Genomic DNA, 24585 nt, shown 5'->3' on the forward strand with positions numbered 1-24585 from the left:
ATATCAAACCCACAAACAAACAACAGTACCTTCACTTTGATAGCTGCCATCCTTTCCACATCAAACGCTCCCTTCCCTACAGCCTAGGTATTCGTGGCAAACGTATCTGCTCCAGTGACGAATCCCTCAACAACTACACCAATAACCTGACCAGTGCTTTCCTCTCCCGCAACTATCCTGCAGACCTTGTCCACAAACAGATTTCCCGAGCAATACATTCCTCCCCGTCCAACAACAATGTTCCTACCCCCAGACCACACAGAAGCATCCCCCTTGTCACCCAATATTATCCTGGCCTCGAAAACATCAACAAATTACTCCGCCAGGGATATGACTTTCTCAAGTCAACCCCTGAAATGAGATCATCCCTTGACAAAATTCTCCCCACACCACCCAGAGTTGCCTTTCGGCGCCCCCCTAACCTCCGTAACATCCTTGTTAAACCCTACAATATTCCCAGACTACCTTCTCTACCCAGCGGTTCCTACCCCTGTAACCGACCCCACTGCAAAACCTGCCCCATGCATCCCCCCACAACCACCTACTCCAGCCCCGCTACTGGTAAAACATACACAATTCAAGGCAGGGCTACGTGTGAAACTACACATGTCATTTATCAACTGACATGCCTGCACTGCACAGCCTTTTACATCGGCATGACAACAACCAAACTGGCTGAGCGCATGAACGGACACAGACGAACTGTCCGCCTAGGAGATGCCCAATACCCAGTAGCAGAGCATGCCCTCCAGCATAATTCTAGGGACCTAGGAACCTGCTACACCGTATGTGCCATTTGGCTTCTCCCACCCAACACCAGTCCCTCTGAACTGCGGAGATGGGAACTTGCACTCCAACACATCCTTTCATCCCGCCATCCCCCTGGACTGAACCTACGTTAAACAACCTCACTCCCATTCACTCTTCAGTCTTCTCCTCTTTCCCTTTCCTCTTTAGCCATTCACGCATCTTTTCATCCTACATAGTGGTGTTTATCTTTATACTATATACCTCTTTACTTCTGTATGCATCCTCTTTGGTTTGAAGCTGGCACAGTACTTACAGTAGAATATCTTTGGCTTCCCTCTTGACAACCATGCCTCCATCCTTGCTACCCTCCCTGTTTACCTTTCCCTGTTGCTTCATAACCTGGGTTGTGAGTAACTGAATCCACTTTCCCTTCTTTCCCCTCTCTCCTCCCTGATGAAGGAACAAAGTTCCGAAAGCTAGGAATGTAAATTTTCAGTTCTGTTTTATGTGTATCTATCGGCTGTACTGAGCTGAGGTAAGTACTGGCCAGCCCCTCTATCTCTTTGTTAGTATTTGTTTCACATCTTATATGAGATTTTCCATAATCATTTAGAGTATATAAAGTGTAGACTGGCTATGGCAAGGAAAGCGTTTCTGAAGTAGAGAAATTTGTTAACATTGAGTATAGATTTAAGTGTCAGGAAGCCTTTTCTGGAAGTATTTGTATGGAATGTAGCTATGTATGGAAGTGAAACACGGATGATAAATAATTTAGAGAAGAAGAGAATAGAAGCTTTCGAAATGTGGTGCTACAGAAGAATGCTGAAGATCAGATGGATAGATCGTGTAACTAATGAGAAAGTACTGAATAGAATTAGAGGGCGAAGAAATTTGTGGCACCACTTGACCAAAAGAAGGGATCAGTTGGTAGGACATATTTTGAGACATCAAGGGATCACCAATTTACCACTGGATGGAAGCATGGAGGGTAAAATTCGTAGAGGGAGAACAAGAGATGAATACGCTAAGCAGATTCAGAGGGATGTAGGTTGCAGTAATTACTCAGAGGTGACGAGGCTTGTACAGGATGCTGTAGCATGGAGAGCTGCACTAAACAAGTCTCTGGACTTAAGACCACAACAGGTTTTTGTAGCACTTTTTGTATCTGAAGCCCAATTTCCAAATAGCATGTCAAAAGGGTTGTTATCGTCATATTGGGATAGTCTATCACTTTGGTCTTCAAATTTTACTATACAAATACTACTGCTGGAAGTCATGGATTTTCCTTCTTATGACTCCCTGCGTAAATTCATCCATACAAGCTTCTCTATATTCTCTCAAAATTTGTCTCACTGTACTTTCACTAATACTGACACATTCATAAGCTCTGTTCTCTACACTGATACAGAACTCCTTGTGTCCTGTCCCCCCCCCCCCCCCCCCCAATTCCCTTCTAAGTACTAAGTAAACATGAAAACTGCTCACCATGCACTTTTCACAACTTTAGGAAAAAAGGCGCTATTTCAGCCAAGTAAAAGGCAACTAATAATTTCACAAGGACTGTCTCACATGAATACACAAAAGTGAACTGCAGCACAATTGTTTCCTATCTGAAGGAAAGTCCCAATGTAAACATTGCAGCCATGAGTAATTAAATGGAAATACTATGGCAACATAGCATCGGGAGCAGGATGCACACAAAGACACAAAAACAAATACATTAAACAGTTGATATTAGTGCTTTACAAAGATTTACAAACATGGAAACATAACAGCTATGAAAAGCAACAATAGTGCTTGCATTTACACTTCTTGTCTTGTTTACACATATCACCATTAGACGAAATGTGGATACCTACATCTACATACCTTACAAGAAAATGACTGAACGGTAAAAAATGAAAATTTGCCTGTAAGTAGAGAATGGTTGTATCTTTAAATTGCACAAACAAAATTGTTAATATAATTATGATCTGGCTTTTGTGACTCATCAAAGTCAACACTCACTAAAACATGCTCGAAAATGAACACTTTCTCTGAAACATTGGTGTGTATGTCAACCTCTTTTCAAGTAAAATGAAATATATATATGTCAAACAAAAGTAGATATTTCCACAGTTCCGACATGGTACAATACATCAATCTTCTTCACGCAATGTAGACAAAACAGAAGCTCAAAGTGTAGGAGTCAAGTCATCATGCTCATGTGTCGCATTCCTAACCCACACACTTCCTGCCTCTCCCTCCAACATTTTAATCATCTGTGTGTGTGTGTGTGTGTGTGTGTGTGTGTGTGTGTGTGCGCGCACGCACACTTGCACGTACAAGTGCACACTTGTGCAAAAGTTTTCCTTTTGTGCCTGTCAACGACTCAACACTTCTACTATTCGGAGAGCGGTCTCCTTTAATCCCAAATTATTTACATTCTTCTGGAACATTCATTATATATTTAATCAGTCAATTATCTTTGATGTGCTATTAATAACTCCTCAACCCCATCTACAACATTCCTACTACAATATTTCATTACCATCTTGCAACTTCCTCGTTCTGGTTCAGCCCTCAGTCAATCTCCCCTTAACTGGATCCTTGGTCCTTATTAAGGAATAACTGCTGTAGTTCCTTAGTCTCATTATTCAACATTACCTTCCTTGAGCCAGTATCAGTCTGACTCAATTTCCTGCATGTCATACTTGGACTCAATAATTATTTTAGTACACACTATAATTCTTCATTAAGAGATTGAAAACATGACACAGTCTACCTCAAATTTTAGCATTAAGCAGAAATTTCACAGACATTGATTGGGAGAACATTGAACTTCTTGGGGGAGGGGGGGGGGGGGGCGGGGGGGGAGAGAGGTGGGGGGATGAAAGAAAGACTAAATAAATAAATTCCTGCCTTCCATAAGCAATGTGCACTACCAATGAATTTCTCTATGTCTTTTCTTACGCATATAACTCACTGTTTCCAGGCTGTACTTTAAGTTTGTACAATTAATTATAACTTGATGCACTGCATCATGACACAAAAATTATGAGTCAGGTGCTCATATAGGTATAAGTGACCTTCCTGAAGGAAAAAGTGAAGGGCTGCCCTTTGCCTGCTTCTCTACCATTAGTGACATCTGCTACCACACTGTAGAACTAGACAATTGTGTCAAGGGAAATTTCAATACAGGATGTCCCCAGCAAGACTGAACAAGTTTGCAATTGTTGGCAGCCATACAGCAGGCACGCATTAACAAACAAAGAAAAAAGATGGTACATATTTCCCTAGAAGTGAAAACTTTCAGCACAGAATATCCTGAGCCCACATCATGTGGACCCTCTCCTAACTCCTATTGGTCTGAACTGTTTTTCCAACAGCTAACCAATGGTGACAATATTCAACAGCTAACCAATGGTGCCAACATGTCTCCACCAATGTCTACAACCTTTTCCTGTATTCTTTTTTGTCATATTACATTTTTATCATTTATGTATTTATATTTTTAATAATTATGAACACAAAAACCACAAATCTTTTGGCCACCTTCTTTACCTACATTTTCTCCATTAACACCTTGTTATTCCTTAAAGCTTGGCTTCCAGGTTTGAGAAGTCAGTTATCAAAAGTGCATTATTCATTTGAATGTCTGTTGGAGGTAAGTGTTAACTTTCAAATTATTTCTTCCATCTTGTATGTCTCTTCAATTTGGCTTTAGAATTACTTGGCCTTTATCTCAGCACCTGTAAATCCTTTAAAGCTGTCATCAAACTTAAGGTTGACATGAATGCCACAGTATTTTATGAGATATAGTCTTATTGCAGGTAATTTACCCCTGGCTTCCTTCAACTTCTGAACTGACTTATTCAGTCAGTTATAGGAGCACCTACTGTTCAACATACACTCAAAATTATGATGCACATTTCACGTTGCAGAGGTGAAATAAGTGAAAGTTATACAAGATGTACAGCTTTGCTTCTGCCATTTTTTCCCCAACATTTGAGGCTTTAATGAAACAAATTAGTTACACATGTATCATTCAAAGTATTTTCCATCACTGGCCACTACTTTCTTCCATATTTCTGGTAGTGTATGAATCATGCGTCAAAAAAATTGTTTATCTTTTGAAGCGATCCACGAATCAATCCAATTTGTGACTTCTTCATGAGATTGTAAGTGTTGGTCAGCCAGGCCATGTGCCACTGATCTAAATAGGTGATAGTCAGAGGGAGCAATGTCTGGAGAATACGGCAAGTGGGGCAGGACTTCCCATTTTAATGTTTCCAAGTACGTTTTGACATCTTTTGCAACGTGAGGTCGAGCGTTGTTGTGCTGCAAAATCACTTTATGGTGCCTCTCGCTGTATTGCAGCCGTTTGTCTTTTAATGCTCTGCTCAAAAGCATTAATTGCGTTCAATAACGAGCACCTGTGATTGTTTCACTTGGTTTTAACACCTCATAGTACACAGCGCTGAGCTGGTCCCACCAAATGCAGAGCATGATCTTGGAGCCATGAATATTCGGTTTGGCTGTCGACGTAGTAGCATGGCTGGGATATCCCCATGATTTTTTGCATTTAGGGTTATCGTAATGAAACCATTTTTCATCCCCGGTCACAATGCGATGCAGAAATCTCTTCCGTTTTTGCCTCTGAAGCAACTGTTCAAAAACACACAAAAGACGCCGTTCAACGTCTCTTGGTTTCAGCTCACACGGGACGCAAGTTCCTTCTTTCTGAATCATGCCCATAGCCTTGAGACATTTTGAAGTGGCTTTCTGTGTCACTCCCACTAATCGTGCCAATTCTTCTTGAGTTTGACGTGAATCTTCACTCAGCAATGTCCCCAATCCTGCATCTTCGAAAACGTTCTCTCTTCCAGAACTATGCCAGTCTACGACGTTAAAATCACCGTTTCTGAAGCATTGAAACCAGTCATGACACATTCTTTCACTAATAGCAGCCTTACCATACGTAGTTGAGAGCATTTGATGAGACTCAGCCACTGTTTTCTTCATACTGAAACAAAATAGTAACACCTCCCACAAATGACGAGAATTAGGCTCATAAACTGACATTTTCAATCAAGAACAACTTTATGATTCAGACACAAATCGACTTATGTTTGAATGAGATTATATTGACCGAGGTCGAAGCTAACTGCCTGAAGTCTGCGATCTGTTCTTTTGACCGCTACTTACCACTGTTGCCACCTATCGACAAACGGTGGAAGCAAAGTTGTACACCTTGTTGTAAACTGACGCTTATAATAACACCACAAATTACTTATATATTGAAAAATGCAGGAAATCAGGTATCAGGAAAATTATCCCTCACAATTTTAGATGTGTGTATTGGAAATACTGGGAGTCACAGCCCAGGAAAGTAAGTATTGGCAGTTCATTGTGATTTTAGTAAGATTCATTTACTCGTAGGTTTTAATATTGTATGACATAATAGATTATGGAACATCTTCATGTATCACAATAGTCACATGTTAGTTTTGTTTAACTTTATGTTCCTTGTGTACCTGAAAGCAACATACACGGATTGTGGCTACATTACCATACTAGACACCTTCAATTTACCATTAAAATTAGCACTTCAAGCCTACAGTTTTTGTGCTTGTGCCTATCCTACTGTCAGTAGTTTAGCTAGACCACCAGTACAGGTATGAAGTGTTTTACTTGCTCTAGTTATGGAATTACCTGTAGAAATATAATTGAAATTTTCAGAAATTATTAACAAAAGGCCTTTCATATCTAACACAAACATATTCATTTAAAATAAACTTTCAATATTGTACACATTGAAGTAATCTTTGAAACAAAGTTTACCAAACAGTCTCTTTCCATCAGTTTCCAGCAGTTAGGTTATGATTCGCAGACTTGTCTGTGCAATTTCCTCTGATGTTTAAATGGCTTGATAAACAGTAAATGCTTTGCGTACTGAAATGTTTAGTACGCTTCTAAATATTTTCATGTACCATCGCATATTTTTTCTTTAAACTAGGACAGTTTATACAGCCCCATTTCTTCCGACTTGCTTCTAGTAAGGACGTTAACAGTACATCAGCACAAATGTTCCTACACGTGGCATATGAAGTAGTGTTGATTGCCATCAACAGATGGTAGAGTGATAACAGTTTTACCAGCAAGACTACAACTGGAGAGTATGTGATTGGGCTACTGCCAGTGAAGGTAAACATGGTATGCAGGCATAAGCTCATGCTCCTGGCTTGAGGCGTTAAGAGTAAAATCGTCGAGCTGTGAGGTTTTTGTCTAATTTCTCATTTTAAAACACACTTTTGTTTTCATAAAAACTTCTGCAATGTATTCTATAAATCATACAACACTTCCTAAAACACTTTTACAGAATATTCACACTGTCTATAAGTTTTTTAGTAAGGGCTAACCCAAAAGAATACTATCATGAACCTTAGCTGTAACATGTACGCACAATTTAAATGTCCCTCACCTGATAATCTACTGAGACGTTTTCAGATAGCATTAAGTGGAGAAGTTGTGTGAATGAATCCTCTGTGCCATACAGCCAAGCTTCCAAAATACAGCGATCCATCTCTTCGATTAACCATTTTTCTAATTCAGTCTTTTCTGGCAGTGGCTATTTGATAACAAATATAAAAACATTAGTTAAATGAACAATGACTTAATATAACTACTTACTGGTACGTCACATTTTAGTTAGTGATAAATATAAGTAACTCAAAATTTGTTGAACTCAACACACATATTTTTTGATGACTAAACTATCTTGAAGCTAACTTTGTGCTCTACATAAACTCCAACTGCCCTGACACTACAATTAATTTACCTCTGTCTGTTGTCCAAGGATTGGAGCAAGAATGGCTCTCCTCTCACTCTTATTAATTTGTTCCTTCAGTGTAGGATCCATAGCAGATTTTGTCCATTTTTCCAACTTCATACTCTGGTCCTTTTTTTTCTCAAGCTCTTTCTTACTTTGCATCATTTTTTTGGTCATGTATTTTGTCCTGAAAAATTATGAACAAGTTTATAAAAGTAGAATGTAGAGCTGAGTTGGATTTTCTTGAGGTTATTCCAAATGAAAATCTTACTGTTTTAGTATATGCTCCAGATAATACTCTTTTACTTCATACAAGCGGCCAGGCACTGTGAAAAATCAAATGGAAGTGAATCAACAAAAATTTCATCCCAAATCAGAAAAATACAATGGTAATCTTAACTACTGTCAAACCACTACATGAAATACATGATATGTCTTCTTTTACAACAGTGGAATATCCAGGATGAAATGTGACAATATTATGATATCCAGCTGAACATAATCATGTTCACTAGATGTTGCAAACAAATGAGGCTGTGCTAGATAGACTGGATTGGTTCCTCTGCTGGATACATGCTCTGAATGGCTTGGAGTGGACTTACAAATAAGAGAAAATGAGGAATTTCATACATCAAGTATGTTTTGTCTGCTCCTGGCCCTCAAGATCCAGGTAACTTCTACAATAAACCATAAATATTTTAGATAATCAGATACTGAGGATGTGATCATCACAAGGCAAGCAGCAGCCAACGTTCTCCTAAGCCTGTATATTAGCATATACTGTGTTGCTGGTATGAGATGCAATAAAAAATTGTTTTGAAGCCATATGTCGGAGTACACTCCCTTGGAATTAAGTAGTTCTATAATACATTTGAGAGTCATCAGTATTCAAGGTAGCAGTCGATTCCATCCCTAGATAAGAGTAGAATTTGGTTTATACAGACAGCAGCACAAGTTCTGCAGTCATGTATACCCAAAATTACTTTGCTGTTCATTGGAAATTAATGTGCAATTGTTGAACAAACTAAAAGGAAGGAAGGAGCGTCCCGTCGACAATGACGTCATTGGGGATGGAACACAACCTTGGATTACAGAAGGATGGGGAAAGAAACTGGCCGTGCCCTTTTCAAAGGAACTACCCCACCTGGGCGTTTGCCTTGGACAGTTTAGGGAAATCACAGAAACCTAAATCTGAATAGGTGGATGTGGATTTGAACTGTCTTTATCCTGAATGCGAGTTGCAGTGCACTAATCACTGCACCACTTCACTTGGTAACGCTATACCTAATGGATTAATGGAGATTGTTCATAAGAATTTATATGCCTGGCACAGTATAAAGAGTTGGTGTCATACGTCATTCTGCAGGTGCCTATGAATACCTGCACAGCTCTGGTTTTCCGCCGAAAGAAATTCAATGACAGCTGTCTGCTTGGAATGCACCTCTATTACAGATGCCATTTTAAAGGCTACCTATAGCACCACCACCTTTCAGAATTTCCTCAAATTATACGGGCTGAAGCGGGAGTACTCCATGATGTCCCACCAGAAATTCTGCATTTTCTCCACCGAAATTGCCCAAGAAAATAAATGTGGTGTTTTACTTACTGACCACCCATCGTACATTGTACAAAATGCGTGGGATTGAGGAAAAACAACAACTGAAATACAGAAGTAAAGTACTGGCAGAAGTAAAGCTGTGAGGACCGGGCGTGAGTCGTGCTTCGGTAGCTCAGATGGTAGAGCACTTGCCCGCGAAAGGCAAAGGTCCCGAGTTTGAGTCTCGGTCGGGCACACAGTTTTAATCTGCCAGGAAGTTTCATATCAGCGCACACACCGCTGCAGAGTGAAAATCTCATTCTGAAAACTGAAATACACTTCACACACAGTTTCCTGATTTTTATAAATTTTGGTACATATATCGATTAACACATTGCCTGCAGCTTGGTCCACCATGTGTCCTGACGCAATTCTTTCCTACCCATTGGCATGAATTTTGTGGACTTCCTGAAATTGCGGAAACATTTATTACATCAAATTCTAAGCTGTAAAGGAAGCAAAGGTACATATTTATTCAGCATGGGAAATAATTCAAATATGCTAATGCTTCTGTTCGGCCTGACGGCAACCTGGTAACATCGAGCAAGTTGGCACAATGGCTAGCACACTGGACTAGCATTTGGGAGCACGATAGTTCAAACCCATGCCCGGCCATCTAGATTTAGGTTTTCTGTGATTCCCCTAAATCACTCCAGCCAAATGCCGGGATGGTTTCTTTGGAACAACATGGACGATTTCCTTCCACATCCTCCTCTAATTCAATGGGACCTATGACCTAACTGGGACTTCAAAAAATCTAACATACTCTAATTGCTAATCAAGACCTGTGACCAAGAAATTTTATGATTTGGAGTGGATTTTCAATTTCCTTAGTTCCATTAATTACATCGCTTTGTAATCAAAGAAAGCTCAGACAAATTTCCACAGATATTTTTACACAAATTGGTATTCTCAGTTTCACAACTTGAATTAAAGATGCATTGAAACTGAATTAAAGGGGTGCACACAGACTGAGAGCATCGGGAAGTCAAAACTGCTCTCAGAAATCAAACTGAATTATACACACATCTGAGAACTAAGAATTTTTATGAGTACTGCCAGCTGCACAGGCGAAGCATACAATTTCATATGTCCTTTTAGATCTGCAGCCTGCATGTGACTAGGTATATCATAAACTTTTAATAGGTCAGTGTCACACAGATGATAGAAGCATTGGACCTGCAGATACTGAGTTACATTTAATTTTTCAGAAATGAATTAAAAGTCATTACAACCTGCAGATAGTTAATTAGTCATCGTATTGCTAGAAAACCAAGATGAAATCCCAATAGTTTAGAGATGAAAAACAAGAGAAAAAGATATTAAAAGAGATATATTTTGTTCCTACTTCTTTGCCCTGATCTTCCACCAAGTTATCTTAAGTGAGAATTGTGGATTATCAATGTAAAAATACATTTTATAATTAAAACTACTGGCAAAGACAAAGTGTGTTTAACACTCAGATCAATATGTTCATATTGAGATTAGTTCCATTAACACAACTGACAATGTGCACTGTCTGTAATATGCAAGAACTTGTTGTAGTTGTCTATAATCATTTCTAGCCAAAAAGGAGAAGACTGTACATGTGGAATTTGCATGGAAGTATAGTTTTAGTAGCTTGAATAACTGTTGAGTTGTTTCAATTACTTATCTGTAACAATTTGGCTCATGGTAATTTAAATGTAAGTGATCTTTCTCCATTCTCCTCCTCAATGTCAGCAACACAAATTTCAAGATTTATTCACAAAGCTCAGGTCTTCAAGAAACAAGACAATTGTGCAATTTTCAGTGGCAAGAATAATGAACAGCAATTCAGAAGTTGATTTGTTTTCTACTCATGAATTCTAACAATGCTTTGCCATAAAAAAATAAGTGATCATAATCACATAAGCCCACTAAGAATGTTATACTTACATTACCTTTTAAATAACTATAACATACAGGAAATCAGTTACAGCAAAGTCCCATCATTCGTCGTCAAAGCAGTAAATGTAAGTAACTGATGGTAAAGGAGTGACTGAAGATGAAATGACTGGCCCCCAAAGGAAACCTAAAAAACAAGGGCATAACTCGGAAAAAACGTAAGTGCCATAAGAACATTCGAATAAACAAATCAAATAAATGTAGTCTAACTTCAAGTAAGAACCATAAAGTAAGAAGCAATGCTGAACATGTACCTTATCCATAGACCCCTCAGGGAGGTAATGTGGCATCAAACTAAGTTTAACTGCAGGAAATGGTGCACGTACAAAGTTACAGAAGGACCAAGTCATGTATACCAACAAGAAGGATGGAAAGTGGCTGAACAATTTACATCAAGTGAGGGGATGAATATACTGACATCTAAAGGCAATGCATAAAGAATATGCTACTAGGATTCAATAAATTATTTATTTAAACAACCAAAATTATACAAAATGTTTCTATGGTGTAAATCCACCTGTGTATTAAGTGTTTCATTGGAAATTTTTTTCAATGAGTGACAATTTCCAATTCTTCCAAAATATTAAGTGTATTACCCTTGTCTTCTTGATGTAGCTATTTGAGATTAGAGGCGAGATCCATACCTGAATGCTCAGTTTCCTGTCGGTAGGCATTTAAGGCTGGTTTTGAGCCTGTGTTGTTAATATGCTCCTTAAAGGATATCTCAAAATGTCTACTGGTTTGACGAACGTACCTTGAACTAAACCCATCACATGTATTGCAATATACTCCATGAGATTTACAGCTTTTTTAAACTTGACTCTTCCTTGGGTCTGAACCTCTGGTCATTATTTCTAGGAATGAAGTAGTCTGAAACTATATTTTTAGAACTCTTCTTTTGGAAACATTACTGTAGTACGGTATTCTACGAGAAAACCTTGCCATTAAGGGACTTGTTGTGCATGGGGGCAAGGGCAATGGAACTCTCAAGCAATCTTCGGACCCCAGAAGGATTATACTTCCCACTATTGTTCTTTAAAACACTCCTATTAATGTTAGTAATAAAGTCAGCCCCATATCAGTTGCTGTGGACCATGAACTGAATTACTCTGAATTCATGCTCACAGGCTTCTGGCGGACACTACGCAGCATTGATCTGAACGGGGCCATTTTGCATTGTATTGGATGGTTTGAAGAATTATAAATTACCATGCCTGAAGTTGTAGGTTTTCTATAAATATCATAACTAATAGTGTTCTCTTGAAGCATAATAAACAGATCTAAGACAAGCAGAGATCGATTAATGTTCTGTTTCACAGTAAACTGGATGTTATCATTCAAGCTATTTAGCTCAAGGAGAAGTCTGTTACAATCTTTACATGAGCTGCTATTCAATAAGATAATATCGCCTATGTATCAGAACCATAAATCCATCTTGTCGGAGTATATAGTTAGATCCTCCATGGTACAGTGCTCGAAATTCGTTATGGACAGGTTTGTCAAACAGTAGGAAAGTGGAGAAACCCATGGCTAACCCCTGTCTTGGCACAGACGCACACACACTACAAATTTAAAATAAATGAAACTTAACGCCAACTTCAACAGCTGTAAAACATGATATATTTCTTCTGGGAGTGGGAGGAAAGGGCTTGCACTGTGCCTTCTAAGGTCCTTATAATTATATCCTGTACCTGATCCATAGGAATACCTGTGTCCATGTTGTTCACAACCACAAAAAGAATGGATGTGTTAGGAGGACAGGCTAAATTAGAAGGCTTACTAATAACTTCCTTTCTGTTATATTTACACTTTTTTTGAGGGGGGGGGAGTCTGAATTCAGAATCTGGACTTAAAAGGTCCCTGACATAACATAAATACAGGTCTATATGTTTCATCACCCAATGAAATTGTTAGCTACTTATCATCATCAAGTGGAGTATATGTGCTTGATACAACAATGACCGTACCTCACTGGGTTTACAAAATAACATAATGTGTAATGTTGGTCCGAAGACCAAACTATTTGAATGAAACATGTGCTCCAGATAGTAACTGTCACTTTCACAACACTTTACTTAAAGTTCAAGAATTTGAAGAAAGTCCTTTAAAATGAGGGCAACCATAGCCAGAATACTGCTTGTTGAATAAAAAGTCAGCCATATAGCTTGAACGATAACATCCAGTTTACCATTAAACAGAGCGTTAATGGAACTACGCCTTTCTTAAATACGTCTATTACACTTCGAGAGAACACTATCAGTTAGGATATTGATCGAAAACCTACAACTTTTGATCTGGTAGTTCATAGTTCTTCAAATCAAGCAATACAATACGAGATGACAATTCTCATGGACTGTAGAGTGATTGAATTTTCTCTTGTTGCGGAAAATTGACATGAAGTTCCAAGGTACAATGAGCACAGTTTGTAAGAAAAATTTTGAAGATCTGAAGATGACAGCAAAGTCTGTCAAAACAAGTTGTTGAAAATAAGAAAAAATACAAATATTTATGTGATCTTGGCTTTCGAAAGTTTTTTGTTTTGTTTTTGTTAATACCAAGACTGCATAGTGACCCACTGTCTCCATAATCCTACGAGTGTGAGTTCATCGTAATTCAGTTTGTTCTGGCATAACATTAAGCACCGGCATGTCAGCCAGGAATGTTATAGCAGACAGGGCTGTGAGACGACGACAGCCAATAGTATGCTGATGGACTCCTCTCTAGGATGATACCAAGACAGCACAGGCACCTAGAAGAAGAGAATAATAGGCACCGCGCCACCTGTTCGTGGCTCCAGTCGAAGTCTAGATGGCCCACGAGTTCTACAGCAGTGACTTATGAACAGTATTATTGGAGTTGTATATACTGAAGAGACTGCTTATGTTTCATGTCGTCCTTTGCTTTCGGCATCCCAGTGTGAATTTCTCAAAGTTAAGTACTGTCCCTTATCTCATTCTAATAAAAATCTATTAATTCGATTTGCTTGAATCGTTGTCTAGAAATCCAAGAAAGCAGGTTTCCTAGGCACTCTACATTAGACGAGGGGGCAGAACGCAACACAGTTCATAGCCCACTGCAACAGACATAGCCCACTGCAACAGACAGAGGGCTGATTTTGTCACTAAAATTAATAGGAATGTTTCACAGAGCAATAATGGGAATCCTGATCTTTCTGGGCCTGGAGATTGTCTGAGTGTTCCATTACCCTTGCCCCCAAATGCAATAAGTCCGTAATAACAAGGTTTATCATAGAATATGATAACGTTTGCAGAAGGATTGGCAAACATTTAAGTTCTAAAAATATAGTTCTGGCCTCCTCCATTGCTGGAAATAAAGCTAGAGGCTCACACACAGGGAAAAGTCGAGATTATAAAGTTATAAATCCCCTGGAACTCACTGAATAACATGTGATGTTTTCAGTTTCAAGTTACATACGTCAAACCAGTAGAAACTTTGAGATATGCTTTAAGGAGCATAATACCAATGTACAGGAGGCTGGACATTCAATCATGAATCTACCCTCCAATCTTCAAATACTGCATCAAGAAAACAAGGGCAATACACTGAATATTTTGGAAGAACTGGAAATATATCACTCACTGCAAACATTTACGGATGAAACACTGAATGCACAGATGGACTTCTGCCACAGAAACCTTTCGGGTAATTTTGATTGTTTAAATAAGTAGTTTATTGATCCTAGAAGCACATTTTTTACATACCACCTTTGGATTTCAGTGTATTTATCCCCTTGCTTGTTGGAGTATTAGCTTAGTAACAATTTTTGCCCACTTTCCATCCTTCCTGTTGGTACACACAATTTGGCCCTTCTGTAACTTTGTGCATGAGCCATTTCCTGCATCGTCTCATATTAGCATTCAGCCAGTTTAATTCAGTTTGATGCCATGTTACTTCCCTGAGGGATCTACAGATAAGGTATGTCTACAACCTTGCTTCTTTCTTTCCGGCTCCTACTTAAAGTCAGGCTATGTTTATCTGACTGTTTATTCAGATGTTCTTACAGCATCTATGGTTTTTCCAATTTATTCTGGTTTCCTTAGTTGGTGAGATGACCCCTGTTTTTATAGGTTGCTTTTGGGGCCCAGTCATTTGGACTTCGATCACTGCTTTACAGTGAGTTACTTGCTTTCATTGCTTTGATTATGAACGTTGGGACTTGCCTATAATTTTTTTTCCTGTATACTACAATGATTTAAAAGATCATGTAAGTATGCTATTCTTAGTGGCCTTATGTGATCACAATGATTAATTTTTAATTTTTTCTTTTAAATTGAATATTCTGAGGAATAAATATGTTATTCCTCCAGAGTACAGATCATCTGATAATGCCTTTTAGGAATGCAAAACTGGCCGTGGCTGTTCAATGAAGGACTTTAACAGCCTGAACGGAAGTCCTTTTATTCAACATACACAAAGTTGAAGAACTACAGTACTTTCTCATTCAGTTAAACATCGGGGAAGAGGGTTTATACGGACAATTTATCTGCATAGGTCAAAGGAGTTGGGAGTTGATTCTGTGGGAGGATCCACTAAATTGCATAGGTATCAAAGCAGCTAGTAAGAGAACTGATATTGTGGTGTTCAACTTCTTCAGCAGCAGGATGACTGAATGGGGATAATGTCAGATAAAATAGGAAATGAGTGAAAGAGATCCACTGCTTTTCAAGTATATCACACTTAAATCTGTGTGTGAAACAAAACTCGAAGCCGTTGGATAGAACTGTGACTTTTGTAGGAGTCAAGTTTTTGGAAGATAGTTTGCCAACAGTATGGAGAGTCTGGAGATGGTGTTTGTGAGAAGTTTGCTCCATCAAGAAATAACTCTGATGCATAGCGACATTTTTGTGCTGAATAACATCAAAGTTAGTTGAGTCAGCTCATTTTCTTACAGTTCATGCCATAAATAACTTTACTAAAATATTTTGAAAACTCTGCATATTTAAAGACATAATTTCAACATCAATTCAATTAACTTTCCAGGGAGGTGAGGAGCAATGGAAGATATGAATTATTTCAAGAAAGCAGGGCTAATAATTCTAGGAAAAGAACAAAATATGAAAATGAACTTTTGGTAACCAAGAAACCTCAGCAGGTGAAACTATATGTGTATATGTGTTCCTTACTAGTCACCTCTGAAAAAACACATCATCTGAAAGGTTTAGCAACATTTTCAGTCTTGTTTATGATGCCATCAACCACCCAATACTTCATAAGGTGAGTAGTAACAGTTATTCAGTTCGCTGTTTCTAACCTAATATGAATGCAAGTTTTCAAGGGAAGACATTTTCTTTCCACTTATAAAAATGTTACAGTTTTTCAGGCATCGTCTTTTGCTGAAAATGGTTATCTTCCTTAGAGCTCATTTACGTGCTCGTGCAGTTTTTCTAAAGTGCTGTACAACAACATATTGTAAAAGTTGTAGGAAGTAATTTTGTGGCAATTATGACAGAAAGACAGATTTCTGATAGTGCTGAATCACTTTTTATCATAATGTGACACTTAATATTTCAATTCTGAAAGGTGTTTCTTTACAATCAGGCTGCTGGATATAGTATTTACTTAGTGAAGTATCCAGAATTAAATTTTAACAGTTGCTGAATTAAAAGTGCATCAAAACTGAGATAGTGAAAAATAGGATTGTTTTTATTTTTGGTAAATAATGTCAAGAGCATGATATGACTAGGCACAACTTAAAAATGGAGGAAAGAGGTGATGTGAGAAATTTTGTACCATCCACTATATGTCCTCTGGCACACACACTATGGTAGTTTACAGCAAAAATGTAGATTAAGCTATCAATGTGTGCCTCTAAAAAAGGAAAGGTCACAAATTATTCATTTATATACCACTTGGTTATGACATAACAAAAAGATAATTTTTTTCAGGCTTACTGGGTTTATGAAAAGATATAAGCAATAATACACTATTACTAATGTGGAATATCAACAATATAAAAAAAAGATAGATTGCTGCTCACTGAAAAGATGGTAAGTTGAGTCGCAGACAGGCACAATGAAAATAATGTGTAAACATTATCTTTCGGCCAAAGGCTTTTCAAAAAAGGAAACACACACACACACACACACACACACACACACACACACACACACACACACACACATATTCATTCACACAAGCAAGCACACCTCATGTCCACATGACCACCATCTCTGGCACTTCAGACTGGAATGCAACTGTCACAATAGAAGCAGCAGCAGCTGCTGCTTCCGTTCTACGTGCCAATTGTGTTCTGGTCCGAACTGCCCGATATGTCAGTCATACGGATGTGAGGTGTGCTTCCTTATGAGAACAAATTGTGTATGTTTTCTTTTCTGAAGAAGGCTTTGGCCGAAAGCTAATGTGTAAGTGTCTTTTTGTTGTGCCTATCTGCAATTCCACATGTCATCTTTAAGGTGAGTTAGCAATCTACCTTTTCTTTATATTGACAATATTATGAAAAGGATAAATTGTTACTCACCATGTAGTGGAAATGTTGAGTCCGCAACTCATCATTTCCATTATATATGGTGAGCAGCAATCTATCATTTTCCTAATATTGTTATTATTCCATCCTGGATTTTCCATTGTTTGATTTTTCCTTATATTGTTAATACTAAGTGTTTTATTCTTAATTTAGCAAGTAATATCTTTGAAAATAGCACTTTTTATTTGGCAATTTTTGATAGAATTTACTAACCTGTAACAATTGGGCAATTGTTGAAATATTTGGTGAATATTTGTGTATCAAGGGTGGCTGACATAAGTATAAGACGAAGAGAGCGAAACTTGCACAGAGCATCACGAAGAACAATGAGTAGAAAGTCTGTGAAACGGCTCCGTTCATGGACCTCATCAACTAAAATGTGTGTTACTGTGGCTAGTGTTGAATCCGTGCCCATCAATGTGCGCAGCAACACACCATCAGTACAATATGTCAACACAGTTTTTGGTCCCAATCTAAAACAAATACAACATTGAAAAGTTTCATGACACAAATACAATCAGGACAGATGGCAGAAACATTACACTTGAAAGGAGTGTGTACTATAAACATTAAAGTAATAATAACCGAAGATTGCAGCACACTCAAAACAAGCCATGCCAAAAAATAAATGGAAATAAAAGAGATGCTGAAGCAGAAAAGAGTTCTATCAATTTCAGAAGATAGTTATAATTTGAATAAATTTAATGTGAGAATATACTTTGTAGTTACAGAATTAATTGACTTTTGAGATCATCAACACAGGACTATTCACTAAACATGAAAACAGCACTACACTCAACAAATATTCAAAGAAGAAGTTTAAAGACACTACAGGGCATTTCAAAAAGATTCACCCAATTTCACAACACTGCCTCTTCTACACGAACGAAGATAGAAACTCTGGGTGTATTTCAACTTACACTTAGGACTATACAGTTTTTATTTTCAAAAGAATTACTTGATATTACAAAGGTATATTGTCACATCGTAACCGCACTCAAGCACAAATCCAAAATCAGGGTCATATGGAAATGCAGTACTTGGCACTGAAAGCGCATTAAAACAAACACCAACATACAGTGAAAACAGAACTGACAACCGGGATGAAGATTGCAGCTGTTTATACAAAAGTCAAATATTCTAGAATATACAAGCATACAACACAATACAATTCACGAACCTTCCAGAAATGATAAACATTAAATAAAAATAATTACTAGTGGTTGGGTTTGAACTGGTGACTCACAGGTACACCAGCCAGAGACACTAGCACTGTGCCACACTGCATGCACCACGGCTCGCGGCATTGCAAAATACTTCTCCTGGAGAAAACTGTGATCCACACTGGCGGATTTTGCATTCTGGTTGTGTTGTATCCTCTTTGCCATGATGAGTATCAAAGGTAGCCTCTCTCATCAAAGCTTTGTGCTTGTCAAGTGGGTCTTCAGTTTCCTTAACCTCCCATAATCAAATTGCCTCTGGACAACAATAGGTCTTCATAACATGGAGGACACAGACAACATCTCGTGCTTTTTGTCTTCTTTCTAAAGGGTCATGATCTCGACTTCATATGTTAGTCCAACAAGTGACAAAGGATACAATATGGCCCAAAGAAGTGCTTTAATAACTTTTACAGCTGTTCCACTTTCTCCGCAGGTGTAAAAATCCATACCATGTCTCCCAGGTTGTATCTCTCTGACAGATGCTTGGTATTATAGCACTCTCAATCTTTCTCTTAGATGTCCAGGGTCCGCATATAAGCCACCTCCTTGTTTCTTCAGTCCTGATGATGAGGTATTTCACATAGTCATTCTGAGTATCATCCGGTTGGTGTCACTTCAACCTCACAACTGTTGAATTCAAACAAAGGTGTGAAGTCTGTAGTGCCTTGCTTTGCTGTGCTGTATGTGAATATTGTGACTGTCAGTATTGTGTATCAGTCTGCCTGTTCAACATTACCATACACTGAGAAACTGTCTGCCAAGGCCTTATTACAGTGTTCTATGAGGCAATTCTTCTGTGGATGATAAACAGCTATTGTGTGGGGACATCATGGTGTGAAATTACTTCTGATACTAGCCTCGACTAGAAAACTTTTCTATGATCAGAGATCGTCACATAGGGTGCTTTGTACTTTAAAATGATGTCTTTGCATTATGGAGATTCAGCAGTTGGCACAGCTCTGGTGGCAGAATAGTAGGGGAGGCAGTCAATGCAGACTATTAGCCATTAATTCCCGTTTGTCGATTTAAGGAGCCTCCTCACGAGGTTGATTCCAATTCAGTGGAATGGCACTCTTGCCAACAGGGTAGATGCTAGGTGCCTCAGCAGTAGCTGTAGCATGTGCTTCCATCATTTGCATTCATTACAGTGGCTCACAGAGTGTCTAATGGAAAAGTAGAGATCTGGCCAGTGATACCTTCACCTGATTCTGTTCAGAGGCTTCACAAACCCCAGTGACCAGATGTTGGAGCATCATATAAATACTTCAGATAGTAAGTCATAGACAAGCTGGGATAAAGAGCAACGTTCCCATCTCACTGTATCACAGTCGCTCTTATGCGATGATTCATTTACTAATTGGAATTCTCCTTTGGTCAGTTCCTTCTTCTCAGAGGCTTCTATGGTTTTCAGCAGTGCTGGATCTTCCCTGTGTCCAGTAGCAATGTCATTTAATGCAGTGATAACTGAGATTTCATCAACATTGCTGTGTTCTGCCAAAGGATTCCTTGAAAGGAAGTCAGCGTCCCTGTGCTTGCATCTACTTTTGCACACCACTATGACATTGTACTCCTGAAGCCTCTGTGTCCATCTGACCTGACAGATACCTCAGACTATAACTAGCCAGCATAGAAAACAGTGGTCCATCACAATGGTGACTGGTTTGCCAAATAAATACAGCCATAATGTGCTGATCACCAACACAACTGCAAATTACTCTTTCTTGGATGCAGACTAGTTCATTTTGGACATGGATAGCATCATGGAAGCATAAACTATCTCCTTTTCAGCATCCTCCTGAATTTGCATTAGAACTGCACCTATCCTATAATTGCTTAAGATGTTAGCACTTCCTTAAGGACAATGAAAGATCTTTCTGCACCTCACTCCAGGAAAATTTGGTCTCCCTTATTGCAAGGGTCATTTCTTGGTACAAACGTCCTCAATAAACCTCCAGCAGTACGAGCACGTTCTGAGAAAACTTCTCAGGTCGTGAATGTGGCAAGGAGTCACAAAATCTGTGAGTGCTTTTATTTTTGCTGGATTGGGACAGACCCTCATCGCCATTCACTAGATGCCTCAAGACTTTAATTTTGTGGGCATTGAAGGGGCACTTTTTGCAATTCAGATGGACATCTGCAGTCTGAACACACTTCAACAGGGTTGTCAGGTGGCTTAGATGTTCTCCACACATCTTAAAAAAATGACAATATTACCCAGAAGGTGTAGAAGCAGGTTGCCCATCATACACTTGAAAGTGGCTAGAGTGTTGCACAGTCCAAACAGAATAACTTTGAATTCAAAGAGGCCATCACGAGTTATGAAGGCAGTCCTTTCCCAGTCAGCCTTGTCAACCTCATGTCGGCAGTAGCCTGTCTGCATGTCCCAAATATTCTGCTTCTTACAAGCAGTCTACAATGTCATCAATGTGCGGCATGGATAGAAATCTTTCTTTCTGACTTTATTCAGTCACCAGTAGTCGATGCAGAAATGCCATGTGCCATCTTTCTTCTTTACAAGGACCAGAGTAGAGGACCAAGAACTCTCAAAGGTTCAATGATGCAACATGCTATATGAGCACTGGCTAATTGATAGACAATCTCATGATTATACAGTATTTCATCATGGGCCGCTTGCGCCTTCTTCTTTCCACTTCACATCCTTAAAGCATCCGAAAATGACACAGAATAGCTTTCACTCACCTACGCTGTTTCTTGGTCAGTCCAAATCTTATTGGCAGCTCAATACTAGCTTTGTACCCTGCACTGTTCGTCATGGCAGCGGAGCATGATTCTAAGCTGATGACTAAGCTCCCCTTCCTGGACTGATTCATCTGTCCCTAGGCACGTAACTCGAGGGATGAGTTGCGGTTGCTCGTGACAGTTAGTGATTCAAAGTTCTCCTTGACCACCTACAATGTTTACAATTCTCACTGGCATGCAGATTTCTTTTGTGAACCTCAGTAGCTTCTTGCATTCAACATCAAGCTTCAAAGTTTCCATGAGCATTTCAATCGACAACTGAAGCTCGTCTCCCTGATGGTGTTAAGCCAACATCATTTTCTACAGCAAACAACTGCTCAGAGCAAACACTGTTAGGCATGTTTGTAGCAAGAGCTTCATCAGTCTGTAGCTCTGATCCTTCACAGTCTATGAATGATTGTGATACCTGCAAGAAATCCCATCCAAGAATAACCTCAGACTATATGCATTTTCAACTTCTTGCGGCGAAATGAATAGTCCATTAAATTTTGGGCATGCAGCCACACAAATCAATGTTTTTAGAATTTTATTTGCGCGGCTGGATGCCCGAAATTTAATGGACTAAAATCAAACTACATTCTGCTAACACAATGAACTGTCACTGATAGTTATTCTTGCAATGCATGTTCCTGTCAGCTGGATGTATTTTCCTTTTTTTTTACATTCAGCACAATCACTTTCATATTATGGAACACAGTCTTCTTTGGCTGACATTATGGTCTTACGTGCAGATGCCTCTGTAGTGGTACTGGGTCCTATTGAGAAATGACATTTTTGGCAAGCTCTGGACACTGCGAAAAAAGCCAGATTTCCAATATTTCATTATTATTGTCACTGTCTTTTCTGGTAAAAAAGAACAGACCATAAAAGCACAAATCATTTGTTTAGTTCTTTTGCCATATGTCCAGCTGCTGTCTTGTACTCCTATAATTATAAAACTCATCCACTGGTTCTACGATTTCATTGTGGATTTGTACTGCCTTATCTTACAAAGAATTGTAAATTTCAGCTAGGTTTGCAGGTAATATTTTTAGTGGTATGGAATTTCCTTGCCTAAATCATTTTTCAATTCAAAATTTCTCACTATCCTGATTAAGTCTAATGGAATCTGTAGCACTGACATATAATTATTTTGTTCTGTATGCTCAGAGATGCTGGATCAGCGCCTCTTATCTTTATAGCTGTTAGTAGATATTTAATCAAAACTGACTCAAAAGATATCTTACAGACAAAATGTTTGTACATACTCACTGCTCCATTCCGTAATTTTTTGACTGAGTTGCAAATGATTTGTTAATCTGTATTCACTTCTAAAGCCAACTGATTCTTTTATCTAGTTAAAATGCAACTTTTTTCTATGCTATGGTCATAATTTTAATGAATATATGATACATTATGTAGAGAAGATGGATAGATATACTAAAAGCTTTTCATATGTTATCTTTCTCCTTTCTCATGAAGTAGAATAATTATAGGTATCTAGGGTATTATCTTCTTCCTCAGGTGTTCTGCAAATAATTTTAAAATTTTTCTTGCACTTCTTACCCTTCAGCTATAACCATTTCTACTATGACATCACCAGGCAGCTGTCCTTTTTGTGTACCTCAAAAGACTTTATACAGATAATTTGATATTGTATCTGAAATACGTATCACTGAAACTTTCCTTCTGTCTTTTATTCAGACATTTGGTGGTGTCACACGAAGTCCCACTCATGACTGCAGCCAGAATTCATGCACACTCAGCAATATGCAGCAAGTGAGGCTAGTTACACAACTAACTGCTCTACAGATTACTCGTTATTGCTTGATCCAGAATAATCCTCTGCACTGTCAGGTTGCCTTCCTTGTTTCAACACTTGAGACAGAATTAAAACTGTCACTAATCTAACATCACTAATGAATACCCTGAACCACTGCTACACTGCTAAATCGGTCTAAATAAGAGTCACGTGTCTCGATGCAATCTTTGAGACAGTGTTAAAACTGTCACAAATCTTACACCACTAATAAATGCCTTGTAACAGACGCACTACTTTAAGAAAGACTCCCAGATCCAACTAATAAATTGGAAAACATACACTGCAAACAGTAATTAAACTACCTCCCATCAATAAACTTCAGAAGAAAACAGGATGACACTCGAAAGTCAAAAAAGGAAAGAGTCTTACAAAAATTTCACACTTTAAATTTCCATTGAACAAATGAAATTTATTGGCTTCAAACAGACCTTGTCACGCACATCTTGTTCACTGATTCCCAGTCCATGTATGAAATGGCTCCACAGACTGCTATGAAGTCTCTTCCTACAAAGCACATGCTTGATCATTAAACAGCAACAAATGCGGTGTAAACCAGAAAATTCAGAATTCTACACTGCAGGCAGCAACGCATTTACAAAGTTTTGAAAGCTTTCTGTACTGGTGGTACAAATTCATTGGTCACTGAGAATCATTCACTTCCAATTTGGCATCCTCTGCACACTTAAAGCATCATATCCTCCCCACTATGTCCATTACTTGCCTCCTCTAGACGCAAGGGCTGATGGCCCACGATTTCATGAGCTTCCAGCCACTCTACGAAATTAAACATCAATGCCTTTCACACAATCAACCTCAGAAGCAGAATGCAGGCATAATCATTGCCCAGTTTCTGCTCTCACTAACAGCATTCCTTGGAAAAGTATAGGTTCTTGCCCAAACTTTATAAAAAGTTTATTTCCAACAGGGGCTAGAAAACACCTGCCACTGAGGCAAAGGTACTACTCATAATCCTTTACCAGTGTAGTCATCCCAGGCCAAAACCCAATTAGAAAGATTACGGAAAGATTAGGCCATCAATTCCACGGCTGGGCAACACTCCCTTCCCTGGATATTAGAAAACAGCTCCAATGCCCACAAAAGCGAAGAGGATGAATGCCTCTGCACAAGTAAGAATGAGGTGTTACACCATCTTAACAGAAGAAATATGGTATCAACCCAGCATAAGATACTGTCTTCTTTTTTTATTGTGCG

The 24585-nt window shown here is 38.6% G+C and overlaps 1 protein-coding gene across 3 annotated transcripts in view; it reads right to left on the minus strand.

Annotated features, from left to right (window-relative positions):
* LOC124622217 (3'-5' RNA helicase YTHDC2-like) overlaps positions 1 to 24585 on the minus strand; it is a 302377-nt gene that overhangs the window by 197742 nt on the left and 80050 nt on the right. For all 3 annotated transcript variants that reach the window (XM_047147868.1, XM_047147867.1, XM_047147869.1), the window contains exons 6-9: positions 17803 to 18062; positions 7833 to 7887; positions 7571 to 7748; positions 7214 to 7360 (exon numbers count right to left, since the gene is read on the minus strand). In XM_047147868.1, coding sequence (XP_047003824.1) covers positions 7214 to 7360; positions 7571 to 7748; positions 7833 to 7887; positions 17803 to 18062 — 640 coding nt within the window. The remainder of the gene's footprint in view (positions 1 to 7213; positions 7361 to 7570; positions 7749 to 7832; positions 7888 to 17802; positions 18063 to 24585) is intronic.

Source organism: Schistocerca americana, chromosome 7 (genome assembly GCF_021461395.2).
Source record: "Schistocerca americana isolate TAMUIC-IGC-003095 chromosome 7, iqSchAmer2.1, whole genome shotgun sequence".
NCBI classification, from domain to species: domain Eukaryota; kingdom Metazoa; phylum Arthropoda; class Insecta; order Orthoptera; family Acrididae; genus Schistocerca; species Schistocerca americana.